Source organism: Rattus norvegicus, chromosome X (assembly GCF_021556685.1).
Source record: "Rattus norvegicus strain SHRSP/BbbUtx chromosome X, alternate assembly SHRSP_T2T, whole genome shotgun sequence".
NCBI lineage: Eukaryota > Metazoa > Chordata > Mammalia > Rodentia > Muridae > Rattus > Rattus norvegicus.
The window spans coordinates 36552195-36575035 of NC_141554.1; the positions used below are offsets into that span (position 1 = coordinate 36552195).

General features: G+C 37.6%; 1 protein-coding gene across 2 annotated transcripts in view; it reads left to right on the forward strand.

Annotated features, from left to right (window-relative positions):
* Glra2 (glycine receptor, alpha 2) overlaps positions 1–22841 on the forward strand; it is a 221083-nt gene that overhangs the window by 76202 nt on the left and 122040 nt on the right. For both annotated transcript variants that reach the window (NM_012568.5, XM_087599033.1), the window contains 2 exon segments: positions 83–220; positions 2021–2235. In NM_012568.5, coding sequence (NP_036700.1) covers positions 83–220; positions 2021–2235 — 353 coding nt within the window.

Here is a 22841-nt window from a genome sequence, read left to right on the forward strand (position 1 = left end):
CCCCTGCTTGCCCATCTTTGTTGTTACATTTCAGAGTTTCCTAGAAAAGATAACATTGTATGTTACTACTTGTTTCCTCCAGTTGGGTACACCATGAATGACCTGATATTTGAGTGGTTAAGTGATGGTCCAGTACAAGTTGCTGAAGGACTCACCCTGCCTCAGTTTATTTTGAAAGAAGAGAAGGAACTTGGCTATTGCACAAAGCATTACAACACTGGTAAGGTTTTCTTTCACGTGCTAAAACCAAGAGGTCTCCATTTGTATTTGAGATCAGCTATCCTATTATCTTAATAGTTGCACATTTATGAAGTGAATCGAACTTAGAGAACCCTCAACATGTATAGTTCCCATATCCCGTGGGATAGATAGGCTTGCGAGTGCAGCAGATCATCTCCCTCCAACAGAGAAGAATTAGGAATCTTTTGTTCTTCTTTTACTGAGAGCCAGTAGTCAAATGTGTCTAAGGAAAGGTGTAGAAGACCTCACTAGTAGTGCAGAAAACATAAAATCTTGGCTGTTCTTCGTATCCACTCTTTACATTGCCTTCTCAGGTCAATTTGCACTCATGGCCTTAGTGGAAGAAAGTGATAATGACACAGGTTCTGTGGAAACCCAGAAATAGAGAATGTGCTCTGCAGTCCTGGAGAGCAATGCCAGTCTCAATAAGAATCATCTGGAGAGAATTCAGCTGGCTCTAAAGTCAGGTGCTATCTTTAGCACTGAAAGATTTTTGGGGTGGGCACGGTTGAGGTAGTGGGCTTCTCTTGTTGCCTGGAAGATTATATGTGACAAGGAAAGCCGATGTCTTTTATTTCAAATGCTCTGGTCTTGTGATAACATGAAGTGTGGTGGTAGAGAGATAGACAATACAAACTGCCTTGGGTCCCCTGTGAGTAAAACATTCCACAGCAGCTAAGAGTGACTTCTTATGAAGTAACTAAAACCCAGTTCCAAGGTATTCTTCTAAGACTTCAACCCAGGCTTATATCTTTGTAGGGAATAATCCAAATGACTTTCCAAGGTCTAACTCAAAGTCAATAAAGGAGAGAAAAATGTGGAAAGAGGCAAGAACATCCATTTCTTAATAAATATGTTTTAGTGTTAAAAGTTGGAGTACCTTCCTATGCACTCTTTTATTGATAGATGGAGCAACACTACAGTTTCTAGGAATGAATACACTAAAGTTTTCAAGCAATTCCCAAAAAGCTAGAAAGTTTCCTCAATGAAATAAAGAGTGTACATATACTCTCTAAAGGTACCCTTGGTTTTACCATTGAGAATACAAAGACATACAACTATTCAAACACTCAGGATGTTCTTTTTGCTTCTCAGAAGGTACTAAGGGGTTAGGGAGACAGTTTAATCAGTAGAGTGCTTGTCATGCAAGTGTGTAGACCTGAGTTCAGTCCCGAGGATGTAGGGAATGATGACATGTGCTTATAGCTTAAGCACTGGGGAAGTAGACCCATGTAGCCAGCCAAGAGACTGCCTCAAATCTCAAGGTGTAAGGTATTTGAACAATGTTTCTTGAGGTTGACCTCTGGCTTTCACATGCATGAACACACATAAATTCCAACACAAGCATGCTCTTTGTCTCTCTCTATCTCTCTGTCTCTCTCTCACACTTGATTGCTTAAAATTGTTTCATATCACATGATAGGTTATATGTTACATAGTATATATTAATGGTTGCACACAACATTGTATATGTTACATATAACACAAACATTTTTGAAAATTTTTGTCAGTCACAAAAATGCTAGAGTTCTATGTACAAAAATCTGTGACATATCCAATCATATGATTTCTGTATGAAGGCTTTTTAGCTCTCTCATGCTTACACTATCATTTCCATTACTAGAAGAATTCAAAAAGTAGGAATTGATTGTGTAGGGTGAGCATTTGTCCACAGTCTTTGCAATTTGTTTGCAATGTTCTTTACTTTAAAAAAAATAGGAGAGTAGAATGGGGAAAATGAGTTCAAATAAGATGTCAAATGATACTTTTCTGCTTCCAGGCAAGTTTACCTGCATTGAGGTCAAGTTTCACCTGGAACGCCAGATGGGCTATTATTTGATCCAGATGTATATCCCCAGCCTGCTGATAGTCATTTTGTCCTGGGTCTCCTTTTGGATAAACATGGATGCAGCTCCTGCCAGGGTTGCCCTTGGCATCACAACCGTCCTGACAATGACTACCCAGAGTTCAGGTTCCAGGGCATCTCTGCCAAAGGTAAGAAGTAACTTCACTTGGCAACAGGTGGCCTGAGAGGCTCTCCAAAGGTCTTGTGGAAAACAAAATTCTGTGAGAACAGAAATTTTGCCATTCTACTATGCTGTTGGAAAGATGAGTCCATTAGGAAAATCAAATGCTGAGTTTGAGACTATCAAGCTCTGACACTAGATCCTCAGGTCTACTTTTCTGTCAGAAGGGCCTTCTGCTGGAGCAAACAGTGCTTAGATAAGGAAACATGTCCTTCTTATGAAATGCCCCAGTTCCCTAAATTGTCCGTATGTGTTTTCTCATGTTGAAGATTACATTGCACCATTGGCTTTGCTTTTCTGGGAGTGTCAATTCAACTTAGCATTCAGCATACTCAGTCTCATGGTGATTGAATGGTCTCTCCAAAATCCAGTTCCATAAAATAATTGGGATGTAATTCCTTATCATTTTTGGCTTGAGCTTATGTTCAGTTGTGTTGTATTTAATGTGATGAGCAATATTAGAGTGGGTTCCATGTTATCTCTGGTGTTTGCAACATAAGATCGCAATATAGTTGAGGCTTGTGGCTATAACATAGATGGAATAAATAACAGGAAAATAATTGTGCAACTTAATTAAGTCTCACACTTCTGAAGATAAATATGAGGTTTTTATATTCCAATGGAAGCAGGTGACCTATCTCTGACATCTTTCGAAGCATTTTGTGGAATAGCAAATAGAAAAATGTATTTGTGTCGTATGCCTACTGAAATACAGATATCATAAATACTCATGACTTTTTCAACTACATAATCATGGCTCCATTTTAGTTAATAGAAATTCTAATCTAGTCGATGCCCTCATGCCAAACAGGTTCATTTGCTTATTTCTCTCTAGCTATTACTACTATCATTGCACACCATTAAACTGCAGGAGGCACAAACAGGTTTTACAATTTAACAGACAGCTAAAGTATTGGTGACAAATTGTGAGCAGACAATGTCAAAACATAAGACATTTAGCTTCCAACTGCCCATTGCGATGAAAAGAGTCATCACTTACTTGTAAAATGAGATTTTCAGTTTTGTAAATGTGTAATTCACTTGATGGAGCTATTATGATTCTCTATCAATAGGCAAAATTATTACTAAGTATATGGGCACCAATCAGTGATATTTTTCTATAGAGACAATGAGAAACTCAGATAGATAAACCAAGAGGGTATAATTTAAAATAATTTTATACTTCAGTTTGAACACATAGTAGTTAACCTTTTTGCCATGAGTAGACTTCTCCTGCTACACTTTTTTTGGCTATTATTAAACATGACCAACTGACCATGAAGAGATGTGACTCATATGTATGATGGAGAGACATTAAAGCAAGATTAAAGCACAAATCATGGAAAATGAAAAATCCTGATGCTATACTTACTTATACATATACATAAATATCCACTGATTTATAAACACTACAGCTCCTGATCATAGGGTCAAGTTTTTACTAGTCTAGGTGCTCCAGGGCCTACTTTGACACTCTGTACTCAATACACACATACATTTTACATGCTTATGGAAAGATAGAAGCAGCATTAATATTAACTGTCCAGTACATACCATTATGAAGTAATTAATGTATGTTATTTACCTTTAATTCTGTTTACATTTGTGGACAGGCCTCCTTATTTGTATGCATAGAGAACTTAAGTCCAAGCTTTATGTCATTCTATGCTATATCATTTCTCATGACCTTAAAAATCTATTATGAATTATCTTTATTGCAGCGACAAAGACTGAACATAGTCTTTCTTCCATACCTTAGGCAAGCACACTCTCACTGATGCATATGCTTACACCATGATCGAGCTTAGGATTTAGTAACAGCGAATTGAAGTCTCTATTGCCATCTATTTTACCATCTTCACTACTGAGGGGCTTCTCTCCTGCTTATATAAATATGGTGATAATAAATACATTCACATGTGACTATATCGAATGTTTTGAGGAGAGCGAGTGGAGGAAGATGAACAGGATGATAATCAACAACATGCGTATACCATGAATGCAAACACTTTGTCATTCTCATTGTGTTAACCTTAGCACCTCAAATATGTGTGGCTGAAATTGGGTGAGTAGTGTGTCCTCACTGCTGATTAGCAAATCAATGAACACTCATGGCCTTCCCACATGAGATGATGTATAATATAAAGCATACCCAGTATGGAATATAAGGATAGAATTTTACATAAACCATTCCAAAGAATTTTTATTTTTTATTTTTTGACAATTTTGTAATACACATAGTAAAGTTTAGTCATTGTCAACTCCCCAGTATCCTCTTTCAGCATCCCCCTCTCCTCCTGAAACTAGTTTTACCCAACAAGCCTGATATCTACTTTGATGTCTTTATTTATTGTGTGAACCACTGAGTTTCATTGGGATTTCTTGCATTAGCATGGGTTGGAAAGATTTCATGAAGCTTGGGTAGCACAGAGTACATGAGTGCAATGGCTAGATTTTAATAAAATGGAAATGTGTGATAATATGGCATGTGCTATAAAGATATGTGACTTGTCTAATATCATAGACCATGTCCCCTTTCCTAAAGTATTTCAGTGGACTCTGAAAAGTTTAGAAAACATGTATAAAGATACATTATAAAATGTAGGCATGCCTGGATTTCAATCCTGGGGCAAATATTCTTCCCCACATCTCTAACCCTACTTACTCATTTCTAAAATGAGAACATCTTTAGTTGCCCTTTTCAAATATTAATTGAGGACAAGACGAAGCACTACCTGTATAAATAGTTTATTCAGGTTCACACATGGTAGACACAGAATTTTTTATAGTTGTTGTTATTTTTTCCATTCAAACTGTAGTAGAAAGGACTGTGCACTGGGATGGCAGATTGTATTAGAATATTCATAAAGACCCTTATGAACAGAAGGCACCAAAGTTTTAGATGACACATCATTGGCAACATTAGTCATGTTGACAATAAGACAAACCAAGATTGATCATACTTGTGACATACAAAGTATATGTTTGCATGTATGCATATTCTTGTGTTTTTAATAGGTTATCTTATGAATGAGTTAAGATCCATAGGATATGAATATGCAGTGATCTGGCTCTTTTGCAATCAATGCCGTTGAACACATCCATTTGTCTCAGTCTTCCTTGTTCATAGAGGACACTTGAGGAATACATAGATTGTTGGGAGTGAAACATCTTACATCTTCTCCCCCCTCTTTAGGAGAATAGGAAGGATGTTACAGCACTGACACCACCACAAAATTCCATTAATTCAATTAGTTAATTTTATGTAATTTTTTCTATTATTTTTGAGGTTATAATATAATTTCAACATTTCTCCATTCCTTTTCCTCCTTTTTTTCTTCCCTCCATCTTTATTAAATTGGGTATTTCTTATTTACATTTCAATTGTTATTCCCTTTCCTGGTTTCTAGGCCAACATCCCCCTAACTCCACCCCCTCTCCCTCTATATGGGTGTTCCCCTACCAATCCTCCCCACATTACCTCACTCCCCCCAACAATCCCCTTCACTGGGGGTTCAGTCTTGGCAGGACCAAGGGCTTCACCTTCTACTGGTGCTCTTACTAGGCTATTCATTGCTACCTATGCAGTTGGAACCCAGGGTCAGTCCATGTATACACTTTGAGTAGTGGCTTAGTCCCTGGAAGCTCTGGTTGGTTGGTTTTGTTGTTCATATGGGGTCTTAAGCCCCTTCAAGCTCTTTCAGTTCTTTCTCTGAATCGTTCAACGGGGATTCTGTTCTCAGTTCCATGGTTTGCTGCTGGCATTCGCCTACATATTTGCAATATTCTGTCTGTGTCTCTCAGGAGAGATGTACATCCGATTCCTGTCAGCCTGCACTTCATTGCTTCATCCATCTTATCTAGTTTGGTGGCTGTATATCTATGGGCCACATGTGGGGCAGGCTCTGAGTGGGCGTTCCCTTAGCCTCTGTTCTAAACTTTGCCTCCTTGTCCCCTCCCAAAGGTATTCTTGTTCTCCTTTTAAAGAAGGAATGAAGCATTCACATTTTGGTCACCCTTCTTCAGTTTCATGTGTTCTGTGCATTTAGGGTAATTCGAGCATTTCGGCTAATACCCACTTATCAATGAGTGCATACCATGTGTGTTTTTCTGTCATTGGGTTACCTCACTCAGGATGATATTTTCCAGTTCCATCCATTTACCTATGGATTTCATAAAGTCATTGTTTTTGATAGCTGAGTAGTATTCCATTGTGTAGATGTACTACATTTCTGTATCCATTCCTCTGTTGAAGGGCATCTGGGTTCTTTCCAGCTTCTGGCTATGATAAATAAGACTGCTGTGAACATAGTGGAGCATGTGTCTTTGTTATATGTTGGGGCATCTTTTGGGTATATGCCCAAGAGAGGTATAGCTGGGTCCTCAGGTAGTTCAATGTCCAATTTTCTGAGGAAACTCCAGACTGATTTCCAGAGTGGTTGTACCAGTCTGCAATCCCACCAACAATGGAGGAGTGTTCCTCTTTCTCCACATCCTCACCAGCATCTGCTGACGCCTGAGTTTTTAATCTTAGCCATTCTGACTGGTGTGAGGTGGAATCTCAGGGTTGTTTTGATTTGCGTTTCCCTTATGACTAAAGATGTTGAACATTTCTTTAGGTGTTTCTCATCCATTCGGCATTCCTCCGCTGTGAATTCTTTGTTTAGCTCTGAACCCCATTTTTAATAGGGTTATTTGTCTCCCTGCAGTCTAACTTCATGAGTTCTTTGTATATTTGGATATGACCCTCTATCAGTTGTAGGATTGGTAAAGATCTTTTCCCAATCTGTTGGTTGCTGTTTTGTCCTAACCACAGTGTCCTTTGCCTTACAGAACCTTTGTAGTTTTATGAAATCCCATTTGTCCATTCTTGATCTTAGAGCATAAGCCATTGGTGTTTTTTTCAGGAAATTTTCTCCAATGCCCATGTGTTCGAGATGCTTCCCCACTTTTTCTTCTATTAGTTTGAGTGTATCTGGTTTGATGTGGAGGTCCTTGATCCACTTGGACTTAAGCTTTGTACAGGGTGATAAGAATGGATTGATCTGCATTCTTCTACATGCTGACCTCCAGTTGAACCAGCACCATTTGCTGAAAATGCTCTTTTTTGCATTGGATGGTTTTGGGTCCTTTGACAAAAATCAAGTGACCATAGGTGTGTGGGTTCATTTCTGGGTCTTCAGTTCTATTCCACTGGTCTATCTGCCTGTCTCTGTACCAATACCATACAGTTTTTATCACTATTGCTCTGTAATACTGCTTGAGTTCAGGGATAGTGATTCTGCCAGAAGTCCTTTTATTGTTGTGGATAGTTTTAGCTCTCCTGGGTTTTTTGTTATTCCAGATGAATTTTCAAATTGTTCTGTCTAACTCTATGAAGAAATGGGTTGGAATTTTGATGGGGATTGCATTGAATCTGTAGATCGCTTTTGGTATGATAGCCATTTTTACTAAATTCATACTTCCAATCCATGAGCATGGGAGATCTTTCCATCTTCTGAGATCTTTTTCAATTTCTTTCTTCAGAGGCTTGAAGTTCTTATCACACAAATCTTTCACGTGCTTGGTTAATGTCACACCGAGGTATTTTATATTATTTGGGACTATTATGAAGGGTGTAATTTCCCTAATTTCTTTCTCGGCTTGTTTCTTTGTTGTGTAGAGGAAGGCTACTGATTTATTTGAGTTAATTTTATACCTAGCCACTGTGCTGAAGGTGTTTATCAGGTTCAGTAGTTCTCTGGTGGAAGTTTTGGGATCACTTATATATACTACCATATCATCTGCAAATAGTGATACTTTGACTTCTTCCTTTCCAATCTGTATCCCTTTGTTCTCCTTTTATTGTCTGATTTCTCTGGCTAGGACTTCGAGAAGTATATTGAAGAAGTAGAAAGAGAGTGGGCAGCCTTGTCTAGTCCCTGATTATAGTGGGATTGCTTCAAGTTTCTCTCCATTTAGTTTAATGTTAGCAACTGGTTTGCTGTAAATGGCTTTTACTATGTTTAGGTATGGTTCTCGAATTCCTGTTCTTTCCAGGACTTTTATCATGAAGGGGTGTTGAATTTTGTCAAATGCTTTCTCAGCATCTAAGGAAATTATCATGTGGTTTTTATCTTTCAGTTTGTTTATGTAGTGGATTACGTTGATGGTTTTCCCTATATTAAACAATCCCTATATCCCTGGAATGATGCGTACTTGATCATGATGGGTGATTGTTTTGATGTGCTCTTGGATTCGGTTTACAAGAATTTTATTGAGTATCTTTGTGTCGATGTTCGTAAGGGAAATTGGTCTGAAGTTCTCTTTCTTTGTTGGGTCTTCCTTTTCCTCCTTCTAAATCCTTTAATCTACCCTTTCTTATTCTCTTTCAAATCCATGACCTTGATTTTCTTTAATTGTTATGTGAGTATATGTCCATGAATATACATATATATTTCTAAATATAATCTGCCCAATATGTATGACGTTATTTGTCTCTTTGTTTTCAGGACTGACCATTTAGTATTTGATAACGGATTGGTGGTCTCTTCCCCAGAGAAGACTCTTTTTCCTACTACCAACTTTCCTTAGTTGCCTATAGTGCTTTGTATAGGATTGAGGCCTCTTATTTGCCCCACCTACTTTGGCATATCTACTAGTGTGGGCCTTAATATAAAGAAGCAATAGGCACAATTGTTTAAAGACAGTGTTTGTTCCTTGTAGAAAAACCTTTGCCTCCTGAAATGTGAACAGTGATCCTGTAATGTAACACCTTAGGATAAATTCTGAGGCAACAGAATTTTCTGTGACTATACAGTCATACCTAGAAATAAGCATTCTTAATTTTAGACTTTATCCCTAGGGAGGCAAGAACTTCACTGATTTGGCTCATGCTCATGTACCTAAAGCTTGGCACAATACCTGATTTCTAGTAGGTGATTAGTAAAGAGTCAGTAAATTAATGAACATTAGTAAAAATAGCCAAGTGGTTTCCTTGGCATAATTTGGGTTGTGATTCATTCATCGGTTTCCTTATTTGATTAATACTGATGAATATTTTCTTTGGGCCATGCGTTATACTAGATATCAAAAGAATACAACACAGTCTTTAACCTCCAGGGTTGATAATCTGGTAGGGCAGAAGCAGTTAGTTGGAATGCTGATGATTAAAAATGTGAAATGTAATACCATATCAAGGAGAATGTCTAAGATATTTAATGGCAGTGATGGAGAGTAAAGGAAAGGAGGGCAAAGAAAGGGAGACAGACCAGTATCAGGCAAATAGCCTGAAGACAGAAGAGGATCCTGATCTGAATCTATGAAGCACATAAAGTAGGTAAGGGAGGAAGAGGTAAAGGTCCTTCCAGACAATGAGGATCTTCACTGATTGCATTTGAGTAACACTTATAAAATAGGCTAACTCTTTTAGGGTAAGAGCGACAGTCTCGGAAAGTTTTCCATCATGTTTCACGAACTTCAAGTAAGAAAATTATGTTTATTGATTTCAAGTTAGTTTCCTGACTTTCTGCCAAAAGAAGTTGGTGTGTGTGTGTGTGTGTGTGTGTGTGTGTGTGTGTGTGTTTGTGTACACATGAAAATATGTTTGGCATTTACTTTCATTTGTTTGTCTTAGTTTTCAGATATTCACCCTCTCCCCTAAACACAAGGAAAATCAAATAACATGGGTACCTTCCTATTTGAAGCTATCCAGTTATTTTGCTAACTTCTAAGAATTAGTTCCAATGACAGTGTTCTAAGCTTTTTCAGTGTGAAAGGGAAGCAGGCTGACTACAGGCTGGGTGGATTTTTTTTTCTTCTTGACCAACAGCAACATAGCAGAGTGAAATGAATCCAAAGCTGTGAGATATCAAGCGGACTTGATATTCAGTGCAGGTTAAATAATTATTTTCCTTTATTTCATTTTATGATTATAGCAGGGTAATCTAGAATTGTCATTTGTGACTATAGTCTAGAGACTCTAGATGTGAAAGAACCCTTCAGTAGGGAAACTGTGTGGCAATACCAGTGTTCAGGGGCCTCTAAGGGATCCATACCTATCTTGTTGGAGCAATGATAGAAAGGAATTGTCTTTAGCCATTATTAAATAGGCTGTTCCATTTTCTACAGAAGTACATTTTGCCCTTACTTTTCAGCCATTTGGGCCACCTAAGGCCAGATGGACCATTTCAAGCAGCTGCCAAACTCAGGACAAGTTTAGAATTTAAAACAAAAATGACCAGTCCTGCCATGCTTGATTTTGCATTATTCCCTGTCAAAATGCTTCTAACTAGAGACTGCAGTTAGAGCAACTGAAGGCATTAAGAGCAATAATAAATAAGATTTGGATGCTTATATGTATTAAAGTCAGGTACACCCTGAGCTATTTGGAATAATTGGTGGGTTGGTCATACTAGTATATTCGAGAAGGATTGGAAACAGTTCTGTTCTCTAATCAGTACTTTTGAAGTTCTTGGTTAAAATATCAAACAGGGAGAAAGTTAAGCTTTGACAAAATGATCTGAGTTCATAAACTTTCCCTTCAGCCATTTCCCAAGTCACAGCAAATTGAAGAATCATTGATGTAGGAATTATGTGATAAAAATATGCAAGGAGATGACGTGTATGAATTCTCTAGGGATAGAGCTGGAATGCCATTGACACTTTAAGAATGTTGCTGACAGCATTTGGAGGAAAGCTGACACTGGGAGAATTTACCCAGGCTCTGCTTCTTATCAAATTCTGCCGAGACTCATATGGTTGGAGATTTTTTGTTTTGGGTAGAGTGAGGTGTGGTGGGGATAGTATACTGAGGCTTAAGATTCTTTTGAAATTGTTCTCATTCTATTTTTCTAAAATGAGTAATTCTGGTTCATACACTATAAATGTTGTTGGTTCTTCTTTAGAGCACATATAAAAATGGACTGTTGTGCATACAAAATAATGTGAGACCCTGTCTTGAACACTCAGGGTATAGAAAGGAATGTGGAATTTTATCTTTGACAATGGCATAAAAGACAATGAGGCAGACACTTTACAAAAATGGCGTGGTACACACCTTTAATCTCAGTACTCGAGAGGCAGAGGCAGGTGGATTTCTGAGTTTGGGGATGCACAAGTCTACATAGTTCCAGGATAGCCGTGTGTGTGTGTGTGGGGGGTGTGTGTGTGTGGGTGTGGGTGTGTGTGTGTGTGTGTGTGTCTGTTATATAACAAACTTGTATGATAATTTTCTACCTATATACTGATAGAGTCCTCTTATGTTTATTGTAGCCTTAAACATGTGACTTGTCTTGGAAAATGGACAGTGGTCAATGAAGACTCGTAATACATTTAAAAATTGTGGCTAGATTTGTCATTTTAGGATTCTCATGGCCTGCTCATTGCTCAGTGAAAAAAGTCAGGCTTCTCATTTGAAAGATAAAACACTCACCAGTGATTTTAGTCATCGAAGTGACAGTACCAGAGAGGTGATGATGATAGCACAAGAGAATTGGTACTATCATTTGTCAATAGGGGTTGGGGATTTAGCTCAGTGGTAGAGCACTTGCCTAGCAACCTTGCAAGGCCCTGGGTTTGGTCCCCAGCTCAAAAAAAATCATATCATTTGTCAATAGACTGTTAAATAAATAAATGAGTCAACCAACGGCTCCATGAAATAGAACTCATCCATCCCAGATGACCCTAGACCAAAGTATTCAATCATAAATGCAAATAGACAAATGACTGTTGTTTAAAGCCACTAAATCGTTAGAGTGTACATTGCAGAGCCAAAGCTAACTCACACAGCTATTGATGAAGTTGGATACAGAGGGCTACAGCTGCTCAAAGAAGGATCTTTGGCCTAGTCTTTTAGAAGAAGGGACATGAAAAAGCAACATTTGAACTAAATTTCCTTGAAAGTCAATGAAGATTTTTGTTGTAAACACATTACCCACCAACATTCTGTTTCCAAGGAAATAACACATACTAACTCCAATGGTTACAGGATAAGTCTAGAAAAGTTCATATGTAGTCATTCTTTCTAACTTTCAAACCACTCTGAGTACTAATTGGAAATAGATTCTTTTCTCATTCATTCTGATCATAGTCTCCTCTTCCTCCACTCCTCCTAGTTCTTGGCCAGCTCCCCTCTTCCCCAGATCAAATCTCTTTTCATTTTCTCTTCAAACCACTCTTAAAATTCCACCTCTTTCTGGTAACTTAGTAAAGAACTCTGGACAAGTTTCATCATAGTTTTCCAAAAGAAGCTCCAATTAAGCAGTTTTTGAGTCCCTCAGTCTGCTTATGAAATGTCTGTCACTACCCAAAAAGCTACAGGATGCTGCTAACTAGCATAGCAATTTCAGCCCTCAATAGCAACTAGATAGGCTTTCCTTTTCAGTATATCACTTTTCAGTAAGTATACATCTTTCTCATAGAGAATCATGTGCTGGTGTATAGGCACTGTAATATTCATTTATCTAGATGTCATAAAAATTATGAATTAAAAGTGATGTTGGTAATATTCCATATAATAAAAATATTAGCAAGCCATCAAGTGATGCATTAATTTCCTATTGCTCTGTAACAAATCTCAGAAGTCAGAATACTCATTTATCAGACTGTAGTTTTGCAGGTCTTATTTGATACTGCATGATTGAGCTGTCTGCTCATAATTTTTCAAGGCTAAAACATAAACCAGAAAGAAATCGTGATTATCATTTCTCTCTTGAATGTCCTTCTTTTTTTCTTTTTTCTTTTCTTTTTTTTTTTTCGGAGTTGGGGACCGAACCCAGGGCCTTGCGCTCGCTAGGCAAGCGCTCTTCCACTGAGCTAAATCCCCAACCCCTTGAATGTCCTTCTATAGAGCCCCAATTCACGGTGTCCTTGTGATTGTGAGCAAAGGCATCCATAATTTTCCCCATACTGTCTCTTGTTCTGACCTCTCATTAACCCATCTCCTTGCTTACTGCTAAAGTCACACTGGTCTGCTTGCTATTTCCTGGTGATGGTACTTTCTGCTATCTCTGAGTCATTATAATAGCTATGAGAGCCTTTAATAATGTATCCCCAGACCTTCACACCACTAGGTTTTTCCTGCCTTTTCCAAACCCTTATTCAACCTTCCTTCTTCCACGAAGACTCTTCTGTCCATTACCTCGACTTTTCATATCTTCATCTCCACCCTCGGAGGTAATTCAGTTTTACAGGGAACATTTATTTCTCCACGACACATCTTCTGATAGGAATGTTAAAATTTATATCAAACAGTATCCTGGTTTATACTTCTGCTGTGCAATCTAGTCTAGTCTCCTTGATACTATTATAATCTCTGTGAAAAAGATTTGATCTGCCTTACTCCCTATAAGTAAGCTCATAGCCTATGTTGAGTAAACATAAGTTAAAAAGTAGGCACATACTTCTTTATGGTCTAGTCATTGAGAACTGTCTATATAAGCTTTTCTAGGACACGGATCAAATAAAAAGAATGCACATTACCAGAGCACTATCTTTAACTGGTTATTCTTTATCACAGACAGCTATGCCCGTGTATATCATTGTAGGATAATAATACTTGAATAAGGTTTTACTTCTCTGATAGTGAGGAGTTGGTTTTTATTCAGTTTTCTTTAGTGGATAGTCCATATATAGCTTTCTAACCAAGGAAATAATTAAATAATGGTTTAGATAAGAAAGCATCCAAACAGACTATTTTTACCACAACTTTGCTTCCTCAGCACTGTCACAAACAATTTGGAGGTTTTGTGGCCTGCTGACTCAAGCACCCATTATCCTTTCTCCCTTGCCCAGTTTATTTGGATCCATGCTAATGCTTTCCATTCTGATAAGGTACCCAGAAGCCTTTTTCTGTGGACTTTCTACAGTAGCTCTGATTCAATAGCACAGATGCATAGTCTTTCAAGGCAATTCAAATACCAGAAAATTAGCACCATGTTTGAAAATTTTTGTTGTAATATTATTAGTGGTGTCTGTGTGTGGTGGTGGTGGTGGTGGTGGTGTATGTTTATTAATCATTTTAATGAAGAGACAGTGTTAAGCAGGTTGCCATTTCTCCTTCATATTAAGAATGGCTTGTAAGATTTCTAAGATTCCCAGTACAAGTTCTCACTTGTTGATTTAAAAAAAAAAGTGTTCATCCTCAGCAGATTTGCTAACTAAACCTTAATGCTATTTATTTCCTCCACGGCAACCCGCAAAATCACCTTTTCATTAATTCACAACATATGTGATTCTGTTATATCCAATAAACAAGAAAATAGTTAAACACAATATGTTCTATTCATACAGTGAGATTCAAGATGGGATGAGCTACAGTCACAAATAACAAAATGAGTCTCTTATAACTCATATTAATGTTACCAAGAATGAAAAGATATCATTGTGTGACCTTATGCTCTTAAACATTAATCTATAGAAAATTAATCTATATCGTTCAAGTCATAATTTTTCTGTTCTCAGAGTAGCTAGGCTAATTTGTATTCCCACTAACAGTGCATGAGCTTTCCTTTTCTCTAAGCATCCTACCCAACATTTTTTTTTCTTTTATGTTTTCTTGATGATGGCCATTCAGACTGAGACAAGGGAGCCTTAATTTGAATTTCAACAACAGGTGCAGGTATTTTACACCTTCTGTAAATTTATTGGCCATTTGGACTTCTTTTGAAAAGTGTTGAGTTGACTCACGTGAATTGTTAGTTAGGTTTTTGACCTCAGGTCTTTTGATATTTCCCCCCTTTATATTATTTCTGCTGAGAATGGCTTCAGATGTTGTCAGCTTTTTTTTTTTTTTTTTGCTTTCGTATGAATTTCAGGTTTGTTTCTAGTTATGTAAAAAGGTTACTGGCATTTGGATGTGGGCCGTATTAAGTTTTCAGATTAGTTTTTATAATACAGACATTTTCACCTTGTCAATTCTGTGAATCCATAAACATGAGAGGTATTTTTCATCTCTTAGTGCGCTCAGATTCCATGGTCTTATTGCAGCATTCTTTCATGTGCTTGTTTAGCTTTGTTTCAAGGACTTTTATCATTTGAAGCTGTTGTGAATAAGTTCTTTTTTGCTGATATCTCAGCAGGTTCAGTGTTGGTATATAGAAAAGCTACTGATTTTGTACAATTCATTGACTTTCTAAAAATTATTTCTTTTGATTTTTAGATTATCACTGAAATACTTCCTCTGTACCCTTCCTCCCTTCAAACCCTCCCATATATCTCCTCTTGCTCACTTTCACATTCATATGCCCGTGTGCTGGTGTTCATTAGTTGTATATATATATACATACACACACACACACACACACACACACACACACACACACTCACACACCCTGATCACTGTATACATCATTACTTGAATGAAGGCATGTTTTAATACTGACCAGTTGGTATTAGACAAACAATTGATGTGCTCTTCCCTGGAGAAGATGATATCTCTCACTCTCAGGCATTCCTTAGCTGCCCATAGTTCTTTTCTAGAGCGAAAAACCTCATGAACTTTTATCCCATTCACTTCATCATGCCTATTGTTGTTGCCTTTGTTCACCTCACATTTGGACATGTTGTAAGTCATGTAAGTCATGCTGTGAGAGTTTATGGGTATAGCGTCATATATTCCTAGGAAACGCAACCTCACACAAGACTCCTTGATCCTCTGGTTCTTACAAAGCTTCTGTCCCCTCTTAGAGAATGATCCCTGAGCCATATGTATAGAGGGGTTTTGTAGATGAATCACTTAGGACTGGACTCCACAACTTTGCATTTATGATTGTTGTCATTTTCTATAATGGTCTCTGTTTATTACAGGAGAAGTTCCCTTGATGTGGGCATAAGAACAAATAGTGTATTTAGAAATTATACTGGTTTAATGAAGTAATGGTTGTAGGTTCTATTCTGAGATCTGTGATGTCACTGGCCCTAAGCAGTTGGCTAGGTTTCCTGTATGAGGAATAGTTTCATTCCTATTCTGTATATCTTAAGTCCAATTATAGAGCTGCTAATTACCCCCAAAATTTGAAGACCACTATTACATTTTCTGGTTGCTATGCCTTGTTGGCCATCACTATTGTTCATAGGCACGATAGCTGTTTGACTCTTGGTTGCTTCTCTAGATTGAAAGCTTGCAGAGTTCCTTCTAATATTATGAAATCAACCTAGTCCTCAGAAAGGACTCTTTCTTTTTTTTCATTACCTTTAATTATTTTGCAGTCCAGCCATTGACCCCCTGCTAGTCCCTCATTCTTCATCCCATTCCTCCTCCTCCCCATCTCCAAGTCTCCAAGAGGATTTCTACTCCCTGCCCACCTCTCACCCCCCCCACTGTCGCTAAGCCTTCTCCATCCCTGGGACCTCAAGTCCCTAGAGGGGTAGGTGCATCTTCTGTATTGATGGTATCGTGGAAAGCCTACTTGTCTTCAAGGATAAAGGGTAAATTTGACCTCTGTTATCTCATTTTGACAAAAGGTAAAACTTGCTGATATGATTTTGAATGTTTGATTTGGTTATAAAATTTGACACATTAATAGAATTTAAGTAAATGGCAAATGACAATTTAGATAATTGAAATAATTATCAGAAATGGCATGAACTTGTAAATGCTAAGAATATGGTTGTTTTAATCAATGAAGATTGAATTTATTAAATACAGTCTTTGAACTCAAAGTCTGAGGATAAATTTTTATGAAGGAATTAATAATTGGCATGCATAGACATGAATATTTATATCCTAAAGGAGAAATCAGTTTTGCTCTAAAAGTGTTTCATCAAAAGATCTGTTTCAAAGTAACATATCCTAATGCGTTTAAACTTATAATTGCTTTCGATTTTTTTAACTTAATGATAACTGCTGTGAGGAACTTGGTCTCCTGTTCAGCAACAGCTCTTCACATGTCACATTTTCCTGCCTTCTCCTGTGGACACTGCCATTCATACCTTCACAGTTATTCACTTTAATAAAGCTCAATTTACTTTAGTGAATAGTCAAGGCATACCTACCATGCTTGTCAATAATTTACAAAAAAGGCAAGATAACTCCTTCATGAGGGCGGATTTATGACCAAGCACATGAGTGAGTGTGCATCAGCTGACCTTAAGGGCCAATTTAGGTTTACAAGCCACAAGATGGCCTGTTGCAATTACTTCTCTCTGTAGTGGTTACACAAAGGCAGTTTAGACAATATGTAAGCAAATGAGCACAGATGTATTCCAGCAAAATTGACCTAATGAGAAAATTATAAACAAAATTGAAGTGTCAGAATGGTGAGAAGAAATATTATGGGGCATCAAAGAAAAGAGATGTATGTGCCAATACTTGTTTTGTACACACAATGAATGACCTGATGCAGACAACAATACTTGTGAAGATATAAGCAGGAATGAGGGGTAAAACCTGAAAGAAATAAGAGGAGGATAAATATTAATGATGTTTTTATTTCCTCAGAAGATGTGATGAGAAATAAGAACCATTCACAAGCTATGTGAATACACAGGTTATGCTGAGCCCAGTGTGTTTTTTTCTCTGTTCCAACTATCCCTAGTTTTAGGCCTAAAAGCTTCTAGTCTTCATATGATTTAATCTTTGAAGCTGACTGATTCATTTGGATTTCTCTCAGCTTCTTACTGAATTGTTCTTCTTGGCTTCATACAAACTTTGGCAATCTTTCCCAATCTTCTGGCTCCTTCCCATTTTCTGTCTTCCCCTATGTCTAGCTTGTTCTCCCTCTGCAACCTGTCTCTGTGAAACTGTCCCTGTAAAACTGCCATACACATACTTCACCACCACTTTTTTCTCTCTTCCTGTTCTTAAATCACCTATCATTCCTTTCTGTTTTTGTGAGAGTTGGGCATATCTTATTCTATCAAATCTTTCTCTAATTTGTCACTTTGTCTGCCACTCATTTAAACATCATTTCAATCAAGGCTCCTTCCTTATGCAACTAACCTTAACCTTCATTGTTAGAGTTTAAAAGTGTGAGCTAAATACATGTCTAATTTTAATCCAGACTATACAGTAATCCATGCCATGTTTGCATTCTAGCCAGATCATAGAGTGCTAGGTCTTTGTGTGTGATCCCTTGCCAAAGCAGTCATGTTGTTGGATTAAAATTCCTTTACATGTAAGCACTAAAGATTTGGGAGAAGGGCAGGGGTCATTTGTTAAACTACAACATTGATTGTATCAAGTTGTGATCTAGAAAAATAAAGAAATGTCAACACTTCACATCATCCCAGATGAAGGTAATGACTTCCTGTGAATCTGCTTCCCTCTTCATTGGTTCTCTGGCCCTCCCTCTCTTCTACATGTCTTTGTACTTGCCTTATTCTCCTACTAGACTACTTTTCCATTTTGGATAGTTATTATGTACTACTTACACCCAAATTCTCACTGTTCCAGAGAAGTTAGCACATAGCACAGAAAAACATGCTTATAGTGTTAATGAATAAAAGCATCCACTTCACCCAAAATCATTGCAATTTTCCAGATAAATATTTAAAACATAAAATGGTTTGAAGATCAGGCTACTGGCAAGAAGTAGAAATGTTCACTACTTAAAAGATTAACAACTTTGTTTTTCAGCAAATCTTTGGTAAAATGTCTAGCAATTATATATGCATAAGTTAATTCCTCTAATTCTCTCATCACTTAGATTTGACCATAATTACTAGCCACTTGAAATACAACTTCTAAGTTGCAATTCTTCACAATCTATCTCAGGGAAAAAATCCATATAGCTAAGTACCAGGGTCTTATTTTTAAGCAAAAGGTTAATTAAATGAATTAATCTTTGTGTTTGAATACATTTTGCATGGAATTTGGAATAAATAATTTAAACAAGTTCAAATCAAATCATCATGATATTAAATGAATATCAACGCTTAGGAAGTAAGTTGAAAACTTGTGTTCTATTAATTATGTAGCAAATTTAACCTAAGAAGACAGGAAAGCTGAGAAAGATTCTAAAATCCTCTTAGAATTACTAGTACCTCATTATAAATCATCTTGTAAAATTCGTAGTGTTCACTGTGACAGTTTCTTAAAAATGGAACAATGGTTAGCACTTAAGTAAACCTTTGGAATTGGAAGATAGAACACAACTGCAGAACTCTAAGTCATCATTCTCACATCCACTAAGAAAATGAAGACAGTCAGACATGGCAGAAAGGAGAACCAAAGGTCATTTAAATGGAGAGCTTTCAGAAGGAACAAAAAGTGATACCATCCATGAGGAACTTTTTCCATAACCCCTGTGTGTCTGTGATATTATGTAGGTGGTAGCTTATGAGCAGTATTTTTCTTTTGTCAGCAAATAAGTTAAAGATAATATAAGAGCCAAAGGAGTGCATTATTGTTCAAAATCAAATATGTTATACAAGAATACAAGGTAGACTTCAAAGAATTAGAAAGCAAGCGCATATACCTAAAAATGTTCTTGTGTTCTTTATGTAAATTAAATCATATGAGATATGTTTCTCTTGTTATTTCTGTTGTAAATATCTCCTAAGGAATTGTTTTAAGCATTTGGCTTCCCAGTCTTAAACCATGGGGAACAAACACTGCAGTTTGAATTGAGAATTAAAAAAAAGTCCTCCCCATACAAACACATAATAAAACACTGTTTCTGGTCCATTTGGGCCCACCTGAGTTTGGTTCAAACTAAAGCAAACCACAAAACACAATAGCGTTGTGTATGCCAAAGAGTCATAAAACTTAACTAAATGAATTCCTATTGACTGAAGCTGGAGATATTTAAGAAATAAGGTAGTATTGGATTATAAGCTACATAGTAAATTATATATCCTAAGGCATATGCTGATCATATATTACCTTAAATCTTGCATATTATATCTTATACACTAAATTGCTGAGAGATTAGAAACAATTGTTTCAGGCAGATGAATGCCACATCAAATAATTTATAAACACATTCTGTTCCGAAGGAGTAAATCATATCACCTCACTGAGGGCTTCCAATAATAATTTCATTCCCCACCATGGAACTGTGATATACACCTCTAATTCCAACATGCAGAGGCAGAGGCAGAGGCAGAGGCAGAGGCAGAGGCAGAGGCAGAGGCAGAGGCAGAGGCAGAGGCAGAGGCAGAGGCAGAGGCAGAGGCAGAGGCAGAGGCAGAGGCAGAGGCAGAGGAGGCAGAGGCAGAGGCAGAGGCAGAGGCAGAGGCAGAGGCAGAGGCAGAGGCAGAGGCAGAGGCAGAGGCAGAGGCAGAGGCAGAGGCAGAGGCAGAGGAGGAGGCAGAGGCAGAGGCAGAGGCGGAGGCAGAGGAGGCAGAGGCAAAGGCAGAGGCAGAGGCAGAGGCAGAGGCAGAGGCAGAGGCAGAGGCAGAGGCAGAGGCAGAGGCAGAGGCAGAGGCAGAGGCAGGCCTATCTCTGTGACTTTGGGACCAGCCTGCTCTACATAATGACTTGTAGGCTAATTAATGCTATGTAGAGTGATTCTGTCTTAAAACCATAATTTAGTTATAAAGAGCCAGTATATAAAGAAGAGAGGAAAGTCCAGAATGGAAAGTCCTGGTATGTACTGCCTACACTAATGGTAACCCATATGGATGAGATATGATACGATGTGACAGAATGCTTTACATGGTGAGATGAGAATGACACACCTGCAATCTTCCTGCAAGTCCGTAATCTTGGTTTAGACATGAGAAAAATATTTAATAACTCTAAATGGAGAGACATTCTAAAAGATTTCTGACCAATATTCCTTAAATCTATCAAAGTAATCAAAAAAGGAATATTTACAGGATAAAAGTAGAGTCCCAGATTACCTCACAGATAAAAGCCAGCTAAAAACAAATAATGATGAAATATCATGTAGTATCCTAGAAGCTAATCATAGGTCCTGTGTTCATCTGGAAATTGTTCTCAAGGGAGAAGAGTCACACACACACACACACACACACACACACACACACACACACACACACACACACTAAATAGAAATATACTTGGCAGCCTAGAGGTCAACCATGTAAATAATGCAGTAGTAGACCAAGGGGGGGGGAGTTTTCTCCATAATAAAGAATGATAAGCAGAGTAGATCAGTGCCTATCCACCAGAGGTAGAGGAATATTATCATAAAATATGTAAAATTGACATGGGATATGGACTTAATTTGAAACACAAATACTCAGTATTTCTGAGAATGTGCAAGTCCAAAATCCTTTATCCATACTTCTAAAATTCCCCAAACTCTGAAAAACCAAAAGGTTTCCTATAGCTCAGTTGGCTGCAAAATCTGCTGGAAACTGATGGGAGACTAATTATAGCCTTTACATATCCCATTTAGTGTGAATATTCATGCTGTTTTCCAAAGAAATATTAATGTGTTTGATTACAGGGTCTTCCCCAAGCCCCACTAGGAATAAGTAATGTGTAATATATATTTATATGCTACAGTATTACCTTAATAAAATTTGAAAAACTCTGGATTGCTGTGCATAATAGCTCCCATGAGGTTCATAGGGGATAAGTTTATAATAGTAAACATATTGAAGTACATAAATGTCAAGTTCTATGTAGCTCTGAAAGCAAGAGCCACAAAAGTAAAAAGAAGAAACCGAGAAGGAAACCTTTGAAGCACTGGGAGTGATATATGTTTACCTCATTAATAATACATTATTCTCATATTATGTCTGTACTGGGCAAATTTCCTTTGCATTCTTTAATATTATTTTAACCACAACATAAATCTCGGCAATAAGCATGGCAAACACTGTTATAATTATTTTACAGAAAACAGGAGTAATTAGAGAAGGTTCACCAAATAAAGAATAGCGTCTTGCTACCAGAGCTACTAACCACTAATGCCTTTGACCTGTGCATGTAGTATCTCTCTCTTATGGTACAGGGCTTATTCAATTGGTATTTTCAACATTTGGGTAAAAATATAACAAAGCTGCTTCAGCTATGATTTCTTTGGTGTTTGGAAGACTGTGTGAAAGCCATTCTGTCAGAGATCTTTGTGAGAGTGTTCACAAATAACCAATGACCAATATTCTGCTTTGAGACAGATCTTTAAAATATGAGGATATGTTTTAATTATCATATATCTATTTTATTTTTTTATGTTTTAAATTTATTTTTGCACTCCAGATTTTATTACCCTCCCTCCACCCCATTAAGAGTTCCATATCTCAAAACTTCCCCCCACCCCCTGTTTCCATAAAGATGTACCTACCCTACCCATCCCATGAGACCTCTAAACTTTCTGGGCCCTCCAGTCTCTAGAAGGTTAGATTCATCTTCTCTGACTGAACCCAGACCTGGGAGTCCTCTGCTATATATGTGTTGGAGACCTCATCTCAGCTTGTGTATGCTGCCTGGGTGATGGCCCAGTGTCTGAGAGATCTCAGGCGTCCAGGTTAATTGAGACTGCTGGTCCTCCTACAGATTGCCCTCCTTCTTAGATTCCTCCAGCTTTTCACTAATTCAACCAGAGGGATCAGCAGCTTCTATTCATTGGTTGGGTGCAAATATCTGCATGCGACTCTTTCAGCTGCTTGTTGGGTCTTTTAGAGAGCAGTCATGATAGGTTCCTTTTTGTGAACACCCCATAGCCTCACTAATAGTGTCAG